Source organism: Ranitomeya imitator, chromosome 8 (genome assembly GCF_032444005.1).
Source record: "Ranitomeya imitator isolate aRanImi1 chromosome 8, aRanImi1.pri, whole genome shotgun sequence".
NCBI classification, from domain to species: domain Eukaryota; kingdom Metazoa; phylum Chordata; class Amphibia; order Anura; family Dendrobatidae; genus Ranitomeya; species Ranitomeya imitator.
The window spans coordinates 158,160,125-158,182,673 of NC_091289.1; the positions used below are offsets into that span (position 1 = coordinate 158,160,125).

Here is a 22,549-nt window from a genome sequence, read left to right on the forward strand (position 1 = left end):
GACCGAGCTGCTTTGAAAAAGGAGTAGTTCCATGTGTGGTAATATTTCAGGTAGCTTTTATTAACGCGTTTCAGGTTTGTGCTGAATCCTTTCAAAAAACATATGTAGTTTAGTTTTGGGAAAGGGTTTGGTACGCACCTGAAATGCGACAATAAAAACTTCTTGAAATGTTACTACAAGAGGAACTGCTCTTTTCACAGCAGCGCGGTCTACCAGAACATCTAACTCCTATATCTAATAGAAATAATGACGCGATCGTCAGTTATAATTTCACTTCTTTTGTCTTGCAGGTAGAGTTAGCCAAAGAGGAAAAGTGTGAATTTCTTCCATTCTTATCACCTCGTAAAGTAATTCTCAAAGGTGGCAAAATTGGTGGAATGGAGTTTGTTCGAACAGAACAAGATGAGGATGGAAATTGGATTGAAGACGAAGATCAGATTGTTCAGTTAAAAGCCGATGTTATCATCAGTGCATTCGGATCTGTGCTAAGCGACCCTTCAGGTACAGTGGATGCCTTAACTAAAAAAAAAAATTTAAACGAATGGAGAAAAAAAATGAATGTTTTCATTAGTTAAATATCCTTATTATTTCTCAATCCTCTAAATAAAGAATACAAAACCAGTGAGTCACTCATATAGAGTAGCCTCAATATAAATTTCCACCATTCATTTTTTATTATTATTTATTCCTTTTCATCTTTAATTTCATGAGAATCAAAATGATAAAGTTGATAACAACAAAGGCTGTGATGGGCGAGCGGAACATAAACGATCTAGTGTTTGCGTTACTGCGTTTAATTCAGAAGTTCTAAAGGCAATTTGGCTACTGAAAAATCATTTTCATTTGTCCTTTTCTCTTTGTGTCTTTGGCATAAATATAAAATGCTCCGATTGTTGGGCAGTCATTGAATATAACTAACACATTAAGATTGTAAATTTTCATTCCTAAATTTTTAGGCTTATGCAGGTAGCTTACTTTGCCTAAAAACAAATGTATGTATTAATTTGGTAACATATTAATGTTAAATACATTTAACCTGAAAAGTTGATTTTAAACGACAAGTCATTTTTTAATGATAAATTCTTCAGAGAGGAAGAGGACTAGAACTCTAGTGCCACCTATTGGAAGTAGCAATCCTAAAGTCAATGTCGACCCCTTAACGAGCCTTGTCACATGACTTAGGATAAGAGCCAAACCAGATCTCAATTTGCAGACACTGTGTTTCGGGGTACTGCCCCTGTCATAGCCACTAATTTTCTAATCTAAGACCTAGTGAAGTGACAAATGTGCCTACATGTATCTAAGTAAGGTTAGCAAAGTATGAGCAAGAGAGAAAAATTGTCCCAGATTTAAAAGATCTACTCACTCAATTCATTGATTCCTTATCTTTGTATGAGGAGGGTACATCTGTGTCAGATAGTCTAAGGGCTCAGCCAAATGGCCGTATAACACTGAGAACAATCTCATTGCAATGCTCGGACTGGCCGGCGGCTCTCCTTACCTGATCGGACAGCATGTATTTCTATGCAGCTTTCACATTTGGGTCAGGAGAGCCGACCGCCAGTCTGAGCATTGCAATATGATTGTGAACTTTGGTGCAAAAAAATAAGAAATTGAGAATGACAGTATATATTTTTCCTTTATAGATAATTATATTTCTAATATTTTATCTTCTAGCTTTTGTTAAAAAAAAAATTCATCTGTAAAAATTGATGCTCCACTGCCGCTCCGTGTGGTATCCAATTTTTTTTCTTGCGTCCATAGTCTTGAATGGGTGAGTCTCATCCAATTATGAAAAAAAATTAGAGCATGCTGCAATTTTTCTCACTCATTGATGCAGTCAGTGACAAAAATTACCCATTTCTACTGCCCTATTAAACAACATTGATCAGAGTGTAGCCCATTTTTTTCACAAACAGCACTCGGACTGAAAATACGGTCATGTGAACGAACCCTAAAGGAGTTTATAGGGTAAAGAAAAATAATCACAATAATTCCCTTTAAAGCTTTGGTGCAATTATAAAATAACCTATAAAATATAGCAAATTATTGTAACTAGGAAGGAAGCTTGATCCAGCTCATCTGCAGGCAATATAGATGCATTGATTGGGGGAGCAACACTTTAGAACAAATACAGCATCCAGCAGAAATGAGGTCTAAGGGGTAATATTTCTCCTTGTGGAGAGAGACATACCAGCTCTGGCTTGTCAAGGTAAGGAGGCTTATTCGCCGTGCAATGCTCCTCTGGGAAATTTAATATGCAAATTGCCTCTTCAGAGAAAAAGAGGACTTAACTCTATAGCGCCACCTGTTGGAAGTAGAGATCCCTATAAAGGGTTGATTGTGACTTGTAGGATCGCTACTTCCAACAGGTGGCACTGTAGAGTTCAAGTCCTCTTTTTCTCTGAAGAGGCAATTTGCAACCGAAATAAGACATCAGGTATTGCAAAACATCTATCCATATAAATATGGTAAAATCAGTCAGAGCACATGAGACTTATCACTAATTAGCAGCTTTAGTCATCTGATTCTTCTTCTGAATTACATTGTGAGCTGGCTTTTAAATAAATCAAAATTCAGCTTTCAATTACTTACAATTAATCTTAGAAAAGTTCAGGAGAAGTGATAAGATCCTGCTTTCATAACAAGCTCGCTGATGATTCATTGCAAGCTCATTTTTGCAGGCTATGTACAGTGATTCATAAATGCTGTAGAAGCCAAATGGTTACAAATTTAAAATTTCATTTTCTGAAATTTTTTTATAAATATGGAAAGTAAACTAAAGTAAAAGGTGCTTTTGAAACATCTAGATTATTTAAAAATGTAATTATACTGTCAATATTAAACATACGTAAAAAGCCCGGCGTGGGAGGGGTTAGCTTTCTCAGCTCTGTTACATGCTCCATCTAAAAACTCTGATTGTGTTACAACTGCTTCACCCAGTAAACTAAGTGATACATTGTTGGAATCAAGGTCTCTTTTCTTACATTATGCAGCTCTGACATGAGGTAATCAAAACCTGGTGACAGATCCCCTTTAAACCATACTTGCCAAATCTCTATGAAAAAGGGAGACTTTCTAGACTTCAGGGAGAGTCAGCAAAAACCTGTCATGGCTCAATGGCTGAAATGTCTTAAAAATTAGGTATTTTAAAAAGTATCTATATGTAAAGGGAATCCATCAGCAGGATTAACCATCCTAAGCAGTAAAGATGGGTGAACATTTCAAGGTACAGTTCGGTTCGGGTAGGCAAATGCCTCAGTGTTCGCCAAACATGTTCACAGTATGGTTCGGTGAACATACCAGATCCCCATTGACTTCAATGGAAGGCAAAATCAAATGCATAGACAACACTTTCAGGGGGTCAAAAAGCTTCCTAAACAGCTAAAATTAGGGGCAGATACCAGGAAAAGTGGCATCAATTGGCCCATCAATTGTACTACTAATAAATAATAAAAAAAATTGATGTTTGCTGCCCTCAAATTTTTGATAACCAACCAGGTAAAACTGACAACTGTGGGCTGCAACCCTCAGCTGTGAGGGTTAAAGTACTGTCACACTAGACGATATCGCTAGCGATCCGTGACGTTGCAGCGTCCTCGCTAGCGATATCGTCCAGTGTGACAGGCAGCAGCGATCAGGCCCCTGCTGGGAGATCGCTGGTCGGGGAAGAAAGTCCAGAACTTTATTTCGTCGCTGGACTCCCCGCAGACATCGCTGAATCGGCGTGTGTGACACCGATTCAGCGATGTCTTCGCTGGTAACCAGGGTAAACATCGGGTAACTAAGCGCAGGGCCGCGCTTAGTAACCCGCTGTTTACCCTGGTTACCAGCGTAAAAAAACAAACAGTACATACTTACATTCAGCTGTCTGTCCCTTGCCGTCTGGTTCCTGCCTTGACTGCTGGCCGTAAAGTGAAAGCAGAGCACAGCCACAGCGGTGAGTCACCGCTGTGCTGTGCTTTCACTTTCACTTTGCGGCCAGCAGTCAGTGCAGGAACCAGACGGCAAGGGACAGACAGCTGAATGTAAGTATGTACTGTTTGTTTTTTTACGCTGGTAACCAGGGTAAACAGCGGGTTACTAAGCGCGGCCCTGCGCTTAGTTACCCGATGTTTACCCTGGTTACCGGGGACCTCGGGATCGTTGGTCGCTGGAGAGCGGTCTGTGTGACAGCTCTCCAGCGACCAAACAGCGACGCTGCAGCGATCCGGATCGTTGTCGGTATCGCTGCAGCGTCGCTTAGTGTGACGGTACCTTTAGCAAGGCTGGGTATCAAGAATAGAGGTGTCCCCATGCTGTTTTTGTTAATTATTTCAGTAGATCATTTAAAAAATGGTGTGGGTTCACTTATGTTTTTGACAACCAGCCTTACTAAAGCAGGCAGCTGGGTGCTGGTACTCTCATACTGGTAAGTGGCTATGGATGTTGCCCTCCCAGCCTAAAAATATCAGCACCAAAAAAGGCTCAACTATTAAATGCGCCAATTCTGGCACTTTGCCCCACTCTTCCCACTTGCACTGTTGCGGTGGCAAGTGGAGTTCATATCTGTGGGGTTGATGTCACAACTGTATTGTTCAGTGACATCAAGCCCATGGTTTAGTAATGGAGAGGTTTCTATCCATTACTCATCCTATAGTTATATTTTCTAAATAAACACACATCTGAGAATCACTGAGAAATGAACTGCTGTGAGTGCAGCATCAGTGACCAGCAGTGCCATCATTGAGGTTTCTGCTTTTCACAGAGCCAGACAGGCCCCTGAACTTGAGTGACCTTGATGAGATCACTGCTAGCACCATGATAAAAAGTCTCACAATGCTGAGCTGATCTCACCAAGGTCCCCGCAGTTCAGGGGCCCAGCTGAGAACACAGACTTAGTGACCAGCGGTAACCTCGATGACATTATCGCGAGTCACTGAGGTTGAACTCGCAGCAACTCATTGCTCAGCCTGGATGATCACATCTTGGCAGCATCAAGGTTGAAAACTGTTTATCCCCAGTCGTGGATTACTTCATGGGACAGAACAATGGGCAGGTGAGGGATATGTTTTTTTTTATTTTCTATTTATTACAGAAGATGATGACTTCAATGGAATGTGCGTTAGGTGAGTATAAATGTGTTTGTTATGATGGATATGGTTGTTTTTTATTTTGGTTTTATTACAGGAGACCATGGCTTCAGTGTAATGGATGATGATGTGAGTATGGTTTAATTTAGATTCATTTTAAGGAATCTGTGTCATTAGATCTGTATATACAGGTGTATATACATCTGTATAAAGCTGTGAGCTAATATTAATAGCCTGCTACAACCATCTTATGGCACCACAAGAGTGAGAACTTTCTCACACTCACTGTGACATCAGTCAGGTCGGTCATAAGAATTCAGCGGTAGCACACGCTGCTCAGTGTCTCTGCTGGATAGCAGGCTGTATACTTGCATGATGCAACAATGCAACCTTCCGTATAGATGTAGCAGAGCTATGGCCTTTGCTGGACGAATGGATCATTATCTTCCTAGCAGACAGGTAAGGAATATTGTGGTTTATTATTTTAACTTTGTTTCAGGAGACACTGACATAGATGCGCCTTTTCTGGGGCAGCTGAAGGCTGCTATTCTTAGGCTGGGAGGGCCAATATCATTGGTCCTTTACCAGCCTAAGAATACTAGCCCCCATCAGCCGCCGCCTTCTCTCGTTGTTAACAGTTGAATACAACTCTCAACATTGTCCCCTGCTAGAGCTGATCGCCGCACAAGCAGGGGACATTGATGTGAGCTGTCTTCTTTAGCACCTTGCACTGGAGAACAGCTCAAACAGTACTGCTGAGTTCCAGGAGCCGGTATGTGTCACATTGATGACACAGGGATGTCATCTGTGTGTCATCAGTGTGCACATATGCGAGATGTTCTGCGGCCCATGCAGCTACCACAAACACTGATGTCCGAAACAGCCCTTAGTGATCTTGGTCATTTACCAAACTTGGGCAAACTTTTGCCGGTTTTTAGGAAAAAAGCTCAGGAATCCAAACACGAATTTGAATGTGCAACATTCGTGCCGAATTTGAGATTGGCGAACGCTTTCCAAACAACTTTGCTCATCTCTACTAAGCAGTCTTTAATGGCATGTAGGTCATAAGAAGGTGAATATAGTTATACTTTGATACTTTGACATCTGCAATCTGATGTCATCACAAGAGGTGGTGAGTTGTCCTTCAATGGAAGTCTTCAAACAGAGGCTGGACAGACATCTGTCTGAGATGGTTTAGTGAATCCTGCATTTTATTGAGCAGTTGGACGTGATGACCTTTGAGGTAGAGAGTTCCAGAGTATAGTCCTTTCTGACTCAAACATTCAATGTTTCAATTATTCAATTTCTTATTCCAGAGACGTCTACGTTTCTCTAATACGTAATTGGGCTGCTAAAATCTATGGGTTGGACACTGATCTACATGAGACTCTGCCTCCAGAGCTTTTTATAAATAATAGTGTGCTATGTAATGGCCGCTCTCTGCTCTCTTGATTTCATTACAGAGCTGTGTGTGTTTATAACTGACACATCAGCAGGTTCCTCTTAAGGATTCAGCTTCCATCTCACAGGCAGATAGTGTTACAATATTGTTGTAATACAGCAGAGCTGTGAGAGCTGCAGCTGCTTACATGTTTGTAAGGAGGGCAAAGTTCAGTTCTACTGTTCTGAGTTAGTTACCTGTCTCACACTGGTTATACCCCTTGTATATAAAATAAGCTCTAAAAGGCAGATTCTCATGCTGATCAGTATCTGGCCAGTAGATCTTAACAGCTCATTTACATAAAAGAACAATCATGGATTTCTCTGAAATAAGACATCAAATCACAGATATAAAAGCATCATTTTATTTGGCTTCCTATGACCTACATGCCCATATAGACAGTTTAGAAAAGTTGATCCTATTGATAGATTTCCTTTAAAGAGGCATGGAACTGGGTGTGTAAAGGTGGGGATTGGATAGGGTATGGTTGTGGCTTAGCAAAAGGAGTGTAATTATGGTGAAGCGCTCAGTAATTGAATCATTCTCCCACCTATTTGTCATAAAAAGTTGCAAAAATATATATAAGATGAAAACAACCAGAATTTGCACCAATTTTGCAAAACACATTGCAGAAGGCAACAAACTTGAGTGAGTCAGAAAGTTTTAAGTCAAGTGTGTTAAATAATCCAACCCTACCGGAAAGACATATAAAACTATATGTCTTTCACATACAAAAAAACCACTATCTAGATATAATCAAAGCTGTATCTAAACCTCCATCTGTTCATCATCCAGGACATTATAAAAGACGTAGAGGTTTGCCCCTTGATAATATCATGTGGAATAATCCCAAATATGCCTCTGTGTTGTTGCATAATCATTGCTAAGCCATAAAGAGTTTTTTTTTTAACAAGGACAACCAGGAACATCAGTAAAAATCATGCAAGCCACCTCTATTCTTGTTCCCTTAACACCTTGAATGTATTTGATATAACTAATGCACTGTCACACACAAAGCATACGTTGTTACTCTCGATACTTAGCTTCCATCCCTGGTGTACTTGTGAAACCAATAAATGTTGAGGCTTCTGCCAAGTTGGAATCTCTTGGAAAGAAATCTCAGCATTGAGATAATATAAAGAAATTATCGTCCTTCCAGGCCACTGATGAATCATACGCAGAACCATATGGGCAATCTGGTATTACATCTGCCTCAACCAGACTGACTCTGTACATAAACAGGTGTTCACTTTCCAGTCCTACAACTATGTGCTGCCCATACATAGTGTGAGTTATGTTAACAAGAAGGGTTTGTACAGAAAGATCTTGGCTCTTACTAGTCCCTTGTTTTCCAAATTAGCATGAGAAAGCTATTGTCAAAGTGATATTTGTTCATGTCATATGGTTACACAGTGATTTTACAGATTTTTACTACTTTTAGAAATTGATCGCAAAGAGGTCATAGCAATATTTTGTGGGTGTATTTCTCATATATGGTGATGCAATCCAGTTGACATCTGTTTTATAACTGGAGCAAAAACGGTAGTTTGCACGTCATTTTTGGCCGACCTCAAAAATGGATAGTGACTGTACCTGAATATTTTTTATACTGATGTCTTCAGGAAACAGATAACAGATGATCTTCTGCTATGCCATATGAGAATTCGTTCATTTAGATTTTTGTCAAAGGAACTGTATTAGGGCTTGTTTTTTTTTTACACTGAGCTTACATTTTTGTGGATACCATTTTAACCCCTTACCAACATACTGTTTAACGTACTGGTAGATCATATGTCAGATCCCTGACTTTGCGGGTTCACAAGCAAAGCACGCATTTTTATCAGTAGATGATGGCTGTGATAAAATCAGCCATCATCTGCCTCTAAAGGTACCGTCACATTTAGCGACGCTGCAGCGATCTAGACAACGATCCAGATCGCTGCAGCATCGCTGTGTGGTCGCTGGAGAGCTGTCACACAGACAGCTCTCCAGCGACCAACTATGCGAAGTCCCCTAGTAACCAGGGTAAACATCGGGTTACTAAGCGCAGGGCCGCGCTTAGTAACCCAATGTTTACCCTGGTTACCAGTGCTAATGAAAAAAACAAACAAACACTACATACCTACATTCCGGTGTCTGTCGCGTCCCTCGGCATTCTGCTTTTCTGCACTGACTGTGAGCGCCAGCTGGCCGTAAAGCACAGCGGTGATGTCACAACTGTAATCTGCTTTACGGCTGGCCAGCGCTGACAGTGCAGGGAAGCAGAAAGCCGAGGGACGCGACAGACACCGGAATGTGAGTATGAAGTGTTTTTTTTTTTTTTACATTTACACTGGTAACCAGGGTAAACATCGGGTTACTAAGAGCGGCCCTGCGCTTAGTAACCCGAGGTTTACCCTGGTTACCAATGAAGACATCGCTGAATCGGCGTCACACATGCCGATTCAGCGATGTCAGCGGGTGATCCAGCGACGAAATAAAGTTCTGGACTTTCTGCTCCGACGAACGATGTCACAGCAGGATCCAGATCGCTGCTGCGTGTCAAACACAACGATATCGCTATCCAGGACGCTGCAACGTCACGGATCTCCAGCGATATCGTTGTGAAGTTGGTCAGTGTGAAGGTACCTTAACAGCTCCTCCTGTGGCTGTCAAACTGTTAAATGCTTGCATGGGCATTCTAATTCGTCATCAGCATGCCCATGATGTGTTTGCGGGGCATCGATGGCTGCCTTGTGACCATGGTTCTGCTAGAGACTCCTGTACCTATCATGATGGCACTCACGTGAAAATGAGCCCGTGGCTGGCGTTCATAAGAGACCCTGATATTTTCTATATACAGAAATGCTGTGGCATCTCTGCATATAGCACAAGCGATCAGTTAATCGCATGTTTAAGTCTCCTAAGAGGACTAACTAATTGAGTGAAAAGTAAAAAAATGTTTTAAGAAATACGAAAAAATTTTTTTTATAAAAGTTAAAATTGCCCTGCTTTTTCCCCACTAAAAAATAAGAAATAACAAAATGTTAAATAATACACATTTTGCATCGCAGCATTCATAGAAGTCTGATCTATCAAAATACAAAATCAATTAACCCAATTGGTAAACAATGGAAAGAAATGAGAAAAATCTGAAAATGTCAGAAATTTTTTTGTTTTGGGCCACTGCAACAACATAAAATAATGTAATGAGGCAATCACAATATTGTTTCTACCTTGGTGTGATATTAATGAAGATAGGCATAGAAAATAATCCCTTCACATAGCTGCATATCACGAAAATTGAAAACTTTACTGATCTTGGAAAACACAAGATAATTGTTTTTTTTCAAATTTCTTAATTTATTTTCACCACTTAAATAAGACAAAAACTATACATGTTTGGTATCTCCGCAATCATATTGATCTGGAGAATCATATTGCCAGGTGATTTTTACCAAAAAAACAAAAGCGCAAAAAAGGGAAAATTGCCTGGCTGGGAATGGGTTAACATAGATAAGGCTTTTTGAATTTTTTCAATTGCATCTTATTTGGGGAAAGCAGTGACTGAAAAGAATCCATTCTAGTGTTTCGACTTGTTTACAGCTACACTTTTTCTATTTTTTAGTTTTTAACGTAAGGTTAAAATAATTTAATATTTTGCTAGATTGGAAAATGTAAACATTTCTTTAGTTTTTAAATGGAGAAATTAGGTAATTTAAACTTTTATATCTTAATAAAATGTGTATTTTAAAACTTGAATCCCAATATATGCGCTAAGCATTCTCAATTTTATATATTTTCTAGAGCTGTATTGAAATTCAAATTTCAAATATTTGATGTTTTCATGCTATAGTGGTACAGAGTGCTACATTATTTGTTGGTTATATATGGAGATGGCTACTCTTAGTAAGCACCTGTTCATACCTGATTTCTGTTTGGAAGTGACTGTCAGTCATTTGATATTTGTATACATTGCCTCTATGACTGAGCACTCCACCCGTCAGCCTCAGGTGTTTTTCATAACAGCAAGATCCTATCTTCCCATATAAATGTAGGTAATCAGGTCTTGAAAGGAGTCCTGACAGGATAGGTCCCAGCAACGAGAATCATCTTATCGTGGCTGCTTGGTACACATGAATTGGCCAATTTATGTGCTAAGTATTCTCAATTTGTCATGTTTTCTAGTGCAGTAATGCAACTCACATTTATTATATTTCATGTTTTTATGCTGTAGAGTGCTACTTTTTTTGTTGGATATATATGGAGATGGCTACTCTTTGCAAGCACCTGTTGTTAGGGGTCGAGTTCCTGCCTCTGCACAGGGGGAATCTCGGGGCATCTCCGCTGCGGTCTCCCATTCTTCTCCTGCCGCAGTGGAGCCTGCTCAGCAGAGACGTCGATCCCAGCATCTCGCTCAGTCTGACTCTGTGCTAAGAGTTACTGCTGCATTTCCTGCTTCTGTCATTGAAGTCAGTGATGGGCAGCGGCGAGCAGACGCTTCTGGGACTAAGTCCTGCTTTTCACATTCTGAGCATGCCCAGAATAAGATCTCTCAGTGGAGATCGAGGGTCACATGATCAGATACTGCAGCTAAGGTCATTGGTCCTTCTTGGAAGGTCCTTGTAGGTGCTAGGACTAAGTCCTGCTTTGCACTCTGAGCATGCCCGGGGCAAGATCTCTCAGTGGAGATCTGGGGTCACATGCTCAGGTACTGCAGCAACTCCATTGGTTCTTCTTTGAAGGTCCTAAACGTGCTGCAACTATTTAAGGCTCGCGTGGCCGCACGGCCATGCGCTAGTATTGACTTTATTTTGTGTGTGTAGATGGATGTATGTTGATGGATGAAAGCTCCTAAATCATTCCCATTCCTAGTGTTGTTGACTGTTCGCGAATGATGGAAGCTATCTAGCGCCCGACCAAGCCAAGACCAAGACCAAGCTGTTACACACATTTCAGCGTCTAATTGCTTTGACTGCCAGTGCGGCGCCATGCGCTTTCTCTGTGCTTTCCTGACCCAAGCCTGGGTGGTTAGTGGTACCGCACGCACTCTCATGCATCTACAAATACTATTAATTCTCTCACTCTGACACCCTAGTTGCGGTGTCGAGTGCATGAGGTCTTTATGTACTCAAATCCTGTGTCTTGGGATTGAGTTCTGAGACTTCTTGCTTGTGCTCTTGGTGCGGTACCATGGCCCTGTGACGCATCAGCGTTCGCTTCCTTCACACAGGGTGAAGTTAACCCGTGTGTGTTTTCACATTGTACCGCCATATCGTCTGTCACTACTAGCAGCAGGGTTTCACCTGCACGGTGGACCTCGGACTGCGAACGCACCTAATTCTATTTCATCTTAAACTTGGTGCGTTCCGCCAGTCCTAACACCTGTACACACCTGATTTCTGTTTGGATGAGTCTTTTGATTTATTTTTTACCAAATATGTTGCTATTATTATTATTATTTATTTTAATTTTAAAACTAGGAAAATGAGTGATTTAAACTTTTATTATTTATGCAGTTTAATTTAATTAATATTTTATAAAACTTCTTATTTTATTTTATGTTTTTATTCCCCTATTGTTGTTACGGGCAATGTGTTGGTTTTGTAACGCAGACAACATCTGCCAGGTATAATGCAGGCTCAGTTCCTGAACCAGCAACATAAACACACCAAGATCTTAAATTTACATTATGTGGGCACAAAAAGGGTTAATGTAGCTAAACTGACTACTGTATTAGTAAACCGGTAAGATGAAGAATAGAGGCAATGTTCAGATGTTTACTATGTTTTGTTTTTCTTCATTCTTCCTGTGTTTTGTAAAGTGTAGCATTGCATTTTCTTCACGTTATTATATTCAAACAGAAAACAAAACTCTTACAATTCAAAATCAATGTAATATTGGAATAGAAACATGGCATTGTTCTATACTCTGTGCCTGTTGTAATAAGCCATTTCCAGGAGTTTATATTGTGATCATAGAAAGATCAGGTCACCTGCACTGTATTGCTTGCTGATTCCCTAGAGTTCTGTTTCTTCTAGTACAGCGTAAATGTGTCCTCTTCTGCACTACTGAATGTAAAACTCAAAGCGATAAGGAAGTGACAGGTTTAATAGATTTCATAGGAAAGAGAAAGCAGAGATATCACTCCAGTAATATCAGGCTGCACACTGCAACTGAACAATTCCTCAGTCTCGATTGTTAAGGAACTGTTAAGCCTAGGGGAAAAAAATAGATATACCTATAACTCTATATAGATGTGCAGAAATATTTTATATCTACAGAGCATATATATATATACACTGTGTCTATGTGTATACATACATATATATATATATATATACATTTTGATAATATATACTATATATATATACAGTATACATATATACTGTATATACTGTATATTATACAGTACAGAGCAAAAGTTTGGACACACCTTCTCATTTAAAGACTTTTCTGTTTTTTCATGACTTTGAAAATTGTACATTCACATTGAAGGCATCAAAACTATGAATTAACACACGTGGAATTATATACTTAACAAAAAAATGTGAAACAACTGAAAATATGTCTTATATTCAGGGTTCTTCAAAGTAGCCACCTTTTGCTTTGATGACTGCTTTGCACACTCTTGGCATTTTCTTGATGAATTTCAAGAGGTAGTCACCTGGAATGGTTTTCACTTCACAGGTGTGCCCTGTCAGGTTTAATAAGTGGGATTTATTGCCTTAAAAATGGGGTTGGGACCATCACTTGAGTTGTGCAGAAGTCTGGTGGATACACAGCTGATAGTCCTACTGAATAGACTGTTAGAATTTTTATTATGGCAAGAAAAAAATCAGCTAAGTAAAGGAAAATGAATGTCCATCATTACTTTAAGAAATGAAGGTCAGTCAGTCTGAAAAATTGGGAAAACTTTGAAAGTGTCCCCAAGTGCAGTGGCAAAAACCATCAAGCCCTACAAAGAAACTGGCTCACATGAGGACTGCCTCTGGAAAGGAAGACCACCAGCCTCAAAAATCACAGGTTAACGGCAGCTCAGATTAGAGACCAGGTGAATGCCACACAGAGTTCTAGCAGCAGACACATCTCTACAACAACTGTTAAGAGGAGATTTTGTGCAGCAGGCCTTCATGGTAAAATAGCTGGTAGGAAACCACTGCTAAGGACAGGCAACAAGCAGAAGAGACTTGTTTGGGCTAAAGAACACAAGGAATGGACATTAGACCAGTGGAAATCTGTGCTTTGGTCTGATGAGTCCAAATTTGAGATATTTGGTTCCAACCACCGAGTCTTTGTGCAAAGCAGAAAAGGTGAACGGATGGACTCTACATGCCTGGTTTCCACTGTGAAGCATGGAGGAGGTGTGATGGTGTGGGGGTGCTTCGCTGGTGACACTGTTGGGGACTTATTCAAAATTGAAGGTATACTGAACCAGCATGGCTACCACAGCATCTTGCAGTGGCATGCTATTCCATCCGGTTTGCGTTTAGTTGGACCATCATTTATTTTTCAACAGGACAATGACCCCAAACACACCTCCAGGCTGTTTAAGGGCTATTTGACCAAGAAGGAGAGTGATGTGGTGCTACGCCAGATGACCTGGCCTCCACAGTCACCAGACCTGAAACCAATCGAGATCGTTTGGGGTGAGCTGGACCGCAGATTGAAGGCAAAAGGGACAACAAGTACTAAGCATCTCTGGGAATTCCTTCAAGATTGTTGGAAGACCATTCCGGTGACTACCTCTTGAAGCTCATCAAGAGAATGCCAAGAGTGTGCAAAGCAGTCATCAAAGCAAAAGGTGGCTACTTTGAAGAACCTAGAATATAAGACATAATTTCAATTGTTTCACACTATTTTGTTAAGTATATAATTCCACATGTGTTAATTCATAGTTTTGATGCCTTCAGTGTGAATCTACAATTTTCATAGTCATGAAAATACAGAAAAATGTTTAAATGAGAAGGTGTGTCTGAACTTTTGGTCTGTACTGTATATATATATATATATATATATATATATATATATATATATGTACATTATCAATTCATATAGTTCCACTTGCATAATGTAAGGGTTTTTTAATGAGTAGCCAATTGCATCAGCCACATGATGATGATCTTAATTTTTGATGTGTAGATTAAGACTAGGGGTACACGACTACTTTGGCCACACCAGCCATCGTGCGACCAAAGTTCACTCAGTAACATCACTGACACTGTAGAACTGAATGGGTCTCATTGCATCACCTACACTACTGTAACAAGCAAGTCACAAAAAATCAGACTTGTTTGTATTTTTACAACTTGCTTGTTTCAAGCTCGGTATTGTGGATGTCCCAATGCAACCTCATTAACTTCTACACCAATACAATATAGCAATTGCTCCTAACAAACTTAGGCACGATATGGTTTCCATGGCCAAAGTCCTTGTTTAACCTTAGCCTAAGGTTCCATTTACAAGTTATTATTTTTGCGTCAATATTTCAACAAAGATTGTATGCCAAAACTAGGATTGTCTCCAAAACACAGAACAGGTGTCATTCTTTCAGTGATAGTCTTTTTCTGTAACCTCTACTCCTGGCTTTGGCATAAAAACACTTATGCAAAAATACTGCAGTGTGAATGAGGCCTAAAACCATCAATAGTTGAAACAGGAACAACTGTCTCGGATGCTTAGAATTAGTTATTATTATTATTTTTTATTATAGCGCCATTTATTCCATGGCGCTTTACATGTGAGGCGGGGTATACATAAAAACAAGTACAATAATCTTGAACAAGTCACAACTGGTACAGGAAGAGAGAGGACCCTGCCAGTGAGGGCTCACAATCTGCAAGGGATGGGTGAGGATAGAGTAGGTGAGGATAGAACTGGTCGTGCAGTGGTATGGTCAATCGGTGGTTACTGCAGGTTGTAGGCTTGTCGGAAGAGGTGGGTCTTCAGGTTATTTTTGAAGGTTTCGATGGTAGGAGAGAGTCTGATATGTTGTAGTAGAGTTCCAGGGTAGGGGTGATGCACAAGAGAAATCTTGTATGCAATTGTGGGAAGAGGAGATAAGAAGGGAGTAGAGAAGGAGATCTTGTGAGGATTGGAGGTTGCGTGCAGGAAAGTATCGGGAGACGAGGTCACAGATGTATGGAGGAGACAGGTTGTGGATGGCTTTGTATGTCATGGTTAGGCTTTTGTACTGGAGTCTCTGGGTAATGGGGAGCCAGTGAAGGGATTGACAGAGGGGAGAGGCCAGGAAATAGTGGGGGGACAGGTGGATTAGTCGAGCAGCTGAGTTTAGAATAGATTGGAGGGGTGCGAGAGTGTTAGAGGGGAGGCCACAGAGCAGGAGGTTACAGTAGTCGAGGTGGGAGATGATGAGGGCATGGACTAGGGTTTTTGCAGATTCTTGGTTTAGGAATGTACGGATCCGTAATATATTTTTGAGTTGATGGCGGCAGGAAGTGGAAAGGGCTTGGATATGCGGTTTGAAGGAGAGATAAGTGTCAAGGAAAAAGCCAAACTCTGTTTCAAAGGTGAAGATAGTTTCATGACATACTGTATTTATATAGCTAAATTAATGAAATGTATCACAACAGATTATAATGCCAAAAAGGCATCGATTAACATAGGTAAAATGTTTTGGATTTTTAGAGATCCTTAGTCTTAGCCCTTGGATTCAAACTCAACTCATGAAAGTTTCCAGGGTTGAGTTTGAATCCATAGACTGAGGCTAAGGACTGCTAAATGTTTGACATGCATTACTTGTATTAATTTAGGCATTCTTGCTGCTGATCGTTGCATTTCTAAGCTTTTTTTCTTATCAAACAATCATATTCTGAATGCCTTTTTTTAAGAAAAGGATAATAAAGTCTTTATTCACTAAACTAAAAAACTGAGTGCTGACTCAAACTGTTGTGCTGTTTTGGAGTGCAATTGCCGTGTACTTGGGCATGTGAGCTGATTAACTACTTTTGAACACTTTTCTTTGGCTGGTTTAAAGTATTTGTGGTCATTGGGTTTCAAGTGGGTTTTTCCCCACCAGGTATACTAGCATTGTTTGGTTTATTTTAAATGGTACCATCCACATACAAAATTCCTTTATTACCCTATTGGGTTGACATTTGACTATTTTGTAAAGATGTCTTCATTTCTTCTTTAAAAGGAACCTGTAACCTAATTTTTTGTTTAAAAATCCTGACAATTACCTTTAAGATCACGTGAATGGGGTTTCTACAACCCTATATAGCCTCAGAAGTGCCCCTGCATACCTCCAAAAATGTGTTTCATGCATGTCCCGTGCTGCATGTAAATTGATCTCTCCGATCTGATGGGCATCTTCAGAATGCGATTAGTGAAACCCCAGACCCTTCAATCTCCACCTCTTCACTCTGGATATAAGTGGATGATGTCTTTACACCATCCATACAGTGCCCATACAGTGATGTTCGAAGGAACCGGGGCTTTGTCTGAGGACATAAAGGGGTTTTAGGAACCCCATTCATATGATCATAAAAGTGATGGACAGGGTTTGTAAGCAAAAAAATGGTGATAGGTTCCCTTTAAAGCTATGCATATACTCTGATTTTCCACTTAACCCCTTTCTGACCTCGGACGGGATAGTACGTCCGAGGTCAAATCCCCTACTTTGATGCAGGGCTCCGCGGTGAGCCCGCATCAAAGCCGGGACAAGTCAGCTGTTTTGAACAGCTGACATGTGCCTGTAATAGACGCGGGCAGAATCGCGATCTGCCCGCACCTATTAACTAGTTAAATGCCGCTGTCAAACGCAGACAGCGGCATTTAACTACCACTTCCGGCCGGGCGGCCGGAAATGATCGCATCGCCGACCCCTGTCACATGATCGGAGGTCGGCGATGCTTCAGAATAGTAACCATAGAGGTCCTTGAGACCTCTATGGTTACTGATCCCCGGCAGCTGTGAGTGCCACCCTGTGATCGGCGCTCACAGCACACCTGCAATACTGCTACATAGCAGCGATCTGATGATCGCTGCTACGTAGCAGAGCCGATCGTGCTATGCCTGCTTCTAGCCTCCCATGGAGGCTATTGAAGCATGGCAAAAGTAAAAAAAAAAAGTAAAAAAAAGTGAAAAAAATAAAAAAAATATAAAAGTTTAAATCACCCCCCTTTCGCCCCAATCAAAATAAATGAATACAAAAAAAATCAAATCTACACATATTTGGTATCGCCGCGCTCAGAATCGCCCAATCTATCAATTAAAAAAAAGCATTAACCTGATCACTAAACGGCGTAGCGAGAAAAAAATGCGAAACGCCAGAATTATGTTTTTTTGGTCGCCGCGACATTGCATTAAAATGCAATAACGGGCGATCAAAAGAACGTATCTGCACCAAAATGCTATAATTAAAAACGACATCTCGGCACGCAAAAAAAAACCCTCAACCGACCCCAGATCATGAAAAATGGAGACTCTGCGAGTATCGGAAAATGGCACAATTTTTTTTTTTTTTTTAGCAAAGTTTGGAAATTTTTTTCACCACTTAGGTAAAATATAACCTAGTCATGTTAGGTGTCTATGAACTCATACTGACCTGGAGAATCATAATGTCAGGTCAGTTTTAGCATTTAGTGAACCTAGCAAAAAAAGCCAAACAAAAAACAAGTGTGGGATTGCACTTTTTTTGCAATTTCACCGCACTTGGAATTTTTTTCCCGTTTTCTAGTACACGTCATGCTAAAACCAATGATGTCGTTCAAAAGTACAACTCGTCCCGCAAAAAATAAGCCCTCACATGGCCAAATTGACGGAAAAATAAAAAAGTTATGGCTCTGGGAAGGAGGGGAGTGAAAAATGAACACGGAAAAACGAAAAATCCCAAGGTCATGAAGGGGTTAAAGACAAATACCTTTCATGGTAAGAACTCTTTTGCACCATGCTGATAGGATGGACAAAATTTTGTGTCAGCCACATATATAATTATTATTATATCCTGTCCTGTGTTAAAAGTTCAGAATCTCCTGTCTTCATAGCACAAAGTTTCTGCAAAATAATTTCAACACCTATTGGATCTGAGCTATGACAAATTTCTGCAGTTCAGAAAGTCAAGGAAGGTCCAACATTGTACTAGGTGGATGTCTCTAATGAAGTAGACATTCATTCTATAATAGTGATCCCTCCATTTTTGCCTCGTCTTGCACAATTTTGTATGTCACTAGTATGAATTAGAAACCTGAACGTGATTGAATATACTGTCAAAATGCCAGATTACAATGATATAAAGACATTTCTTTAGAAAGGTGATCTTATGTGTTATTGCCCTATGTAAAATGAGAAACCAAAGTTGTTTGATTGCACAAAAATATCAAGGATGCTTGTAATTATGATTGTGCTTCAAGGAGAAAGAACATAAAAAGAAATGGAAATGTGAGACATCTGGAATCTAATTATGCAAGAACATATGTTTATCCACTCGGGAAATAACAAGTTAATTGGAAATTAGTGAGGAAACCCTGAGAAAACAATCTAAGTTAAGTGTTTGGAAGTCCAGATTAGACATTATTTTAACGCAGGTACAAATATTCTGAATTTTAAGATTCTAAGATTTTAACACATTTTTTCAAGCAGTAGATAGCTGAACAGTTCATGCTTCTTATCACATGAGAAAATTCATCTGTAGAGCTTAAGGTACCGTTACATTAAACGATTTACCAACGATCACGACCAGCGATACGACCTGGCCGTGATCGTTGGTAAGTCGTTGTGTGGTCGCTGGAGAGCTGTCACACAGACAGCTCTCTCCAGCAACCAACGATCAGGGGAACAACTTCAGCATCGTTGAAACTGTCTGCAACGATGCGGAAGTCCCCGGGTAACCAGCGTAAACATCGGGTTACTAAGTGCAGGGCCGCGCTTAGTAACCCAATATTTACCTTGGTTACCATTGTAAAAGTTAAAAAAAAACAGTACATACTTACATTCCGATGTCTGTCACGTCCCCCGGCGTCAGCTTCCCTGCACTGTGTCAGCGCCGGCTGGCCGTAAAGCAGTGCACAGCGGTGACGTCACCGCTCTGCTTTACGGCCGACGTTCACACAGTGAAGGGAAGCTGACGCCGGGGGACGTGACAGAAATCGGAATGTAAGTATGTACTGTTTTTTTTTTTACTTTTACAATGGTAACCAGGGTAAATATCGGGTTACTAAGCGCGGCCCTGCACTTAGTAACCCGATGTTTACCCTGGTTACCGGTGAACACATCGCTGGATCGGCGTCACACACACCGATCTAGCGATGACAGCGGGTGATCAGGGACCAAAAAAAGGTCCTGATCATTCCCCACGACCAACGATCTCCCAGCAGGGGCCTGATCGTTGGTCGCTGTCACACATAAAGATATCGTTAGCAGGATCGTTGCTACGTCACAAAAAAGCAAGACGTTGCAATGATATCGTTAACAAAATTGTTATGTGTGAAGGTACCTTTAAGAGCTATTTCCTTCTTCTTCTTTGTCCTAATGCTATTGGTTCCTTTCGCTTTTATTTTTCCTTCCTGGGTTCGTTCCTCTTCAAGAGTTTCACATTGTTCCATTTTGGTAGCCTTATCAAAGTCTGTCTTGGTTATACTTCTAAGTTGATTAATGTTTAAGTAGTTACAGTTCCCAGCAAAGGGATTTTTCGTGTTAGTCAAATTCCATTTGTATTTCTGTTTTGTGTTAGTCTTCTTTCCCAGCACCTTTCCTTTCTTCTCAGGTTGTTGTTAGATTATTCTTGTTTGATTTATTATTCTACTTAGTTTTCCTTATTTATTTCCTGTTTGCATGTGCTTTAAATTTCTTCAACTTGGGTTCTCGTATCCCTCTGCACACCTCTATTGCTTAACTGTGCGCAGCGGCCTCCTCTCTGGCTCCTCACGAGGTACGAGAAACCCCTCAATGACCTGTTGGGAAACTTGGTCTGAAGTGTTGCTTTTAGTTGCACGATTGTCTAGTCTATACAGGGACCAATAGGAGGTGGGTGCAACTACTTTGTGTTGTAGGCTTTATTATTCCCATTACTCGTATATTAGTGAGTTACCTGCATAACATTTCTCTGTGAATATAATGTTCACTAATTACGCTTTGGAGTCTGGAGAGACATTAAATTCACAGCGAATAACTTAATAAAATCAACAAGTACACAAGAAAAAAATCCTTATACTCACCTCTCTGCTCACTTCTCAAGTTCCTCCGCTTCTCTTTGCCACCTATCAGGTTCTCATCACATCTTCACATCATCATTGGCTGCACTGAAATTCCCAGATCCCTCATGCTAGGCCTGGGCCCCTGGACTTGATAGGCTTGAAAAGGTTGTGAGCATGCGCCACAAAGTTCATGCAGAAAAAAAAGTGTTCTCCAGTATAGATGAGTAAAACTTCCCATTTATTCCAAACTTGTTAAAATAAGGACATGCTGGCACACCAAAGAGATCCCAAGGGGGCATGACTGACGCGTTTCGACTTAGAAAGTCTTAGTCATGGTCTGAATATATAACTGGTGCAACATGTGCAACCAAGCAGAGGCCAAAGAGTTAAGGGGGTCCACTTCCACCTTAAAGTCAGCCTTCAGGTTCTTTCACAAACACAAAGATGGCCCATATTCTGTTCTTGCACAAGAGCCCTCTTTTGTCTGTGTCCACTACTGTTTAGCCTTTACTAACTGCCTCTCAAAGAAAAATTGCTTATTTTCATAATTCCCAATACTTCTAGAATCTTATTTACATCTGAAGTTTTCATTGACTTCAGGAATTAGAGAGCGTCATGTTCCAGAAGATGCACGTCTTTTAGCTACCAACTACTTTGGCTGTAGTCTGTAAATTGGTCTAATTTTCAAAAAGTTTGGGACACTACTTCGAGTCACCTGTTCAGTTGCAGGTTAGCCTGTTGCATTGTAAGGAAGTTATGTATTTTATTTTTTCTTCATTTGACAATCTACCAGTTTGATTCAGACTACCTTGGCTATATCTACAAGTAGAGATGAGGTAATAACTTCAAGTGGAATTGAACTGTACTTGAATATTATATAAATCTGCATTCACCAAACTGCAGATTTTTTTGTAATTTGCTTCCTCAAGGATTGATGGCTGCCATTTCGTGGCCATCAAAAAGTTAAAAAATAAAAAAAATTCTTATACTTACCTTATTGCGCACTCCTCTAACCCTCCGTTCTTCGCCATAAGCTGTCTAGTCCTTGTTGCATCTTCATGCTGAAATCCCTGTACCTCTCACATTCGGCTGATAGTTCCAGCTCTGATGATGCCTGGGAGGGTATCATCTACTTTATGCTACCTGTTTCTATGCTGGGCATATTTTTATTGATGTCAAGTGACATAGCAAGTTTACATTCTCAAGCTACATAAGCCTGACACAAGTTATACATTTTTTTACTTTTATTACATTGTGCCAGTTTTAAACTTTCACTTACATCTTATTTCTCTTGTTTATTTGCATTTTATTGGAACTAATTCCGAATTTATTTTTTTTAAATGTATCAATATTCTCTGTTATAAATAAATTCATTTTGCTTTTATAGTCAATTTTCATTGAAAAATGTTACTTTGCACCCGATTAGTAGCATAATGGTTTTGCGTCCTTCACTAACCCTCTGAAAATGATAATGAAATATTTCATGAATTTCTTTAGAAGCTTCCATTTCTCAATACAAATGTTTAAGCTGATGTAATATTTATGTATTGCTAAATTCATGAATTTGCTGACAAGGAGCTTCTGCTCTCTTCATTTTCTAATAATCGATTACGGCTCTCTTTCTTTGCCCATATAATTTGGATAATGTTGCATTAGAGCTTTTATCATGCTAAACACAACATTTGTTTAGCACAAGCCAGTGCGATGGAATGAATATGTTTCTGAATGTGAACTGAACACATTCATATTCAATGAAGTTTCAGATTTAGCATTTAGGTTCTAGATACACTTGTTGCCTCTAACAATGTTTGAACAATTTACGTCTATTTTTTTTTATTATAATAAATGAGTTATCTATGTTCATAGTACGATATTCCAAATTCTTGAATTGGCATAAAATA

General features: G+C 40.0%; 1 protein-coding gene across 1 annotated transcript in view; it reads left to right on the forward strand.

Moving 5' to 3' along the window:
- The window catches only part of DPYD (dihydropyrimidine dehydrogenase), a 1,420,302-nt gene that overhangs the window by 621,559 nt on the left and 776,194 nt on the right, over positions 1 to 22,549 (forward strand). Inside the window, exon 11 of the mRNA XM_069737684.1 lies at positions 291 to 501. Coding sequence (XP_069593785.1) covers positions 291 to 501 — 211 coding nt within the window. The remainder of the gene's footprint in view (positions 1 to 290; positions 502 to 22,549) is intronic.